Raw genomic sequence first — 521 nt, 5'->3', positions numbered from 1 at the left:
CTGCAGCTCACCTGGACTGCACCTCCATCAGGACACAGAGAGATCCCCTGGGGAGGAGCGAGCACCTGCTGCAGCTTACCTGGACTGCACCTCCATCAGGACAGAGCTGAACTCGGCGATGCACAACTGTTCAATGTACTCTAAGCCCTTTGTTTCATTGAAGTATTTCCTTTGGACTGTAGTGAAATTAACGTTCTGAAAGAGATTTTAATTTTAAAATAAATCATTAAATGCCATGTTGTTGTTCAATACCGATTTCTTACCTAAGCCTAGTGGATCAGACCTAGAATCCCAACACGGAGAAGCTGAGGCAGGAGGATTTTCATGAGTTCAAAGTAGAGTAACACCTTGTCTTAAAAACAAAATGACCTGCACAAAAATAACTCTGTTTTATTAAACACCTTCCCAATATGTAATGTTTCCAATATTTAAATGAGTTTTTCTCATTTATAAAATGAAAATGGGGCTGGGCGGTGGTGGTGCACGCCTTCAATCCCAGCACTCAGGAGGCAGAGGCAGGC

At 43.2% G+C, this 521-nt stretch overlaps 1 protein-coding gene across 1 annotated transcript in view; it reads right to left on the bottom strand.

Annotated features, from left to right (window-relative positions):
- The window catches only part of Msh4 (mutS homolog 4), a 42,025-nt gene that overhangs the window by 38,236 nt on the left and 3,268 nt on the right, over positions 1-521 (bottom strand). The window contains exon 3 of the mRNA XM_026784015.1: positions 80-195. Coding sequence (XP_026639816.1) covers positions 80-195 — 116 coding nt within the window. The remainder of the gene's footprint in view (positions 1-79; positions 196-521) is intronic.

The sequence above is a fragment of the Microtus ochrogaster genome, chromosome 21 (genome assembly GCF_000317375.1).
Source record: "Microtus ochrogaster isolate Prairie Vole_2 chromosome 21, MicOch1.0, whole genome shotgun sequence".
Classification (NCBI taxonomy): Eukaryota; Metazoa; Chordata; class Mammalia; order Rodentia; family Cricetidae; genus Microtus; species Microtus ochrogaster.
The sequence above is the reverse complement of the archived record's forward strand: the minus strand, read 5'-3'. Positions and strand labels throughout refer to the sequence as shown.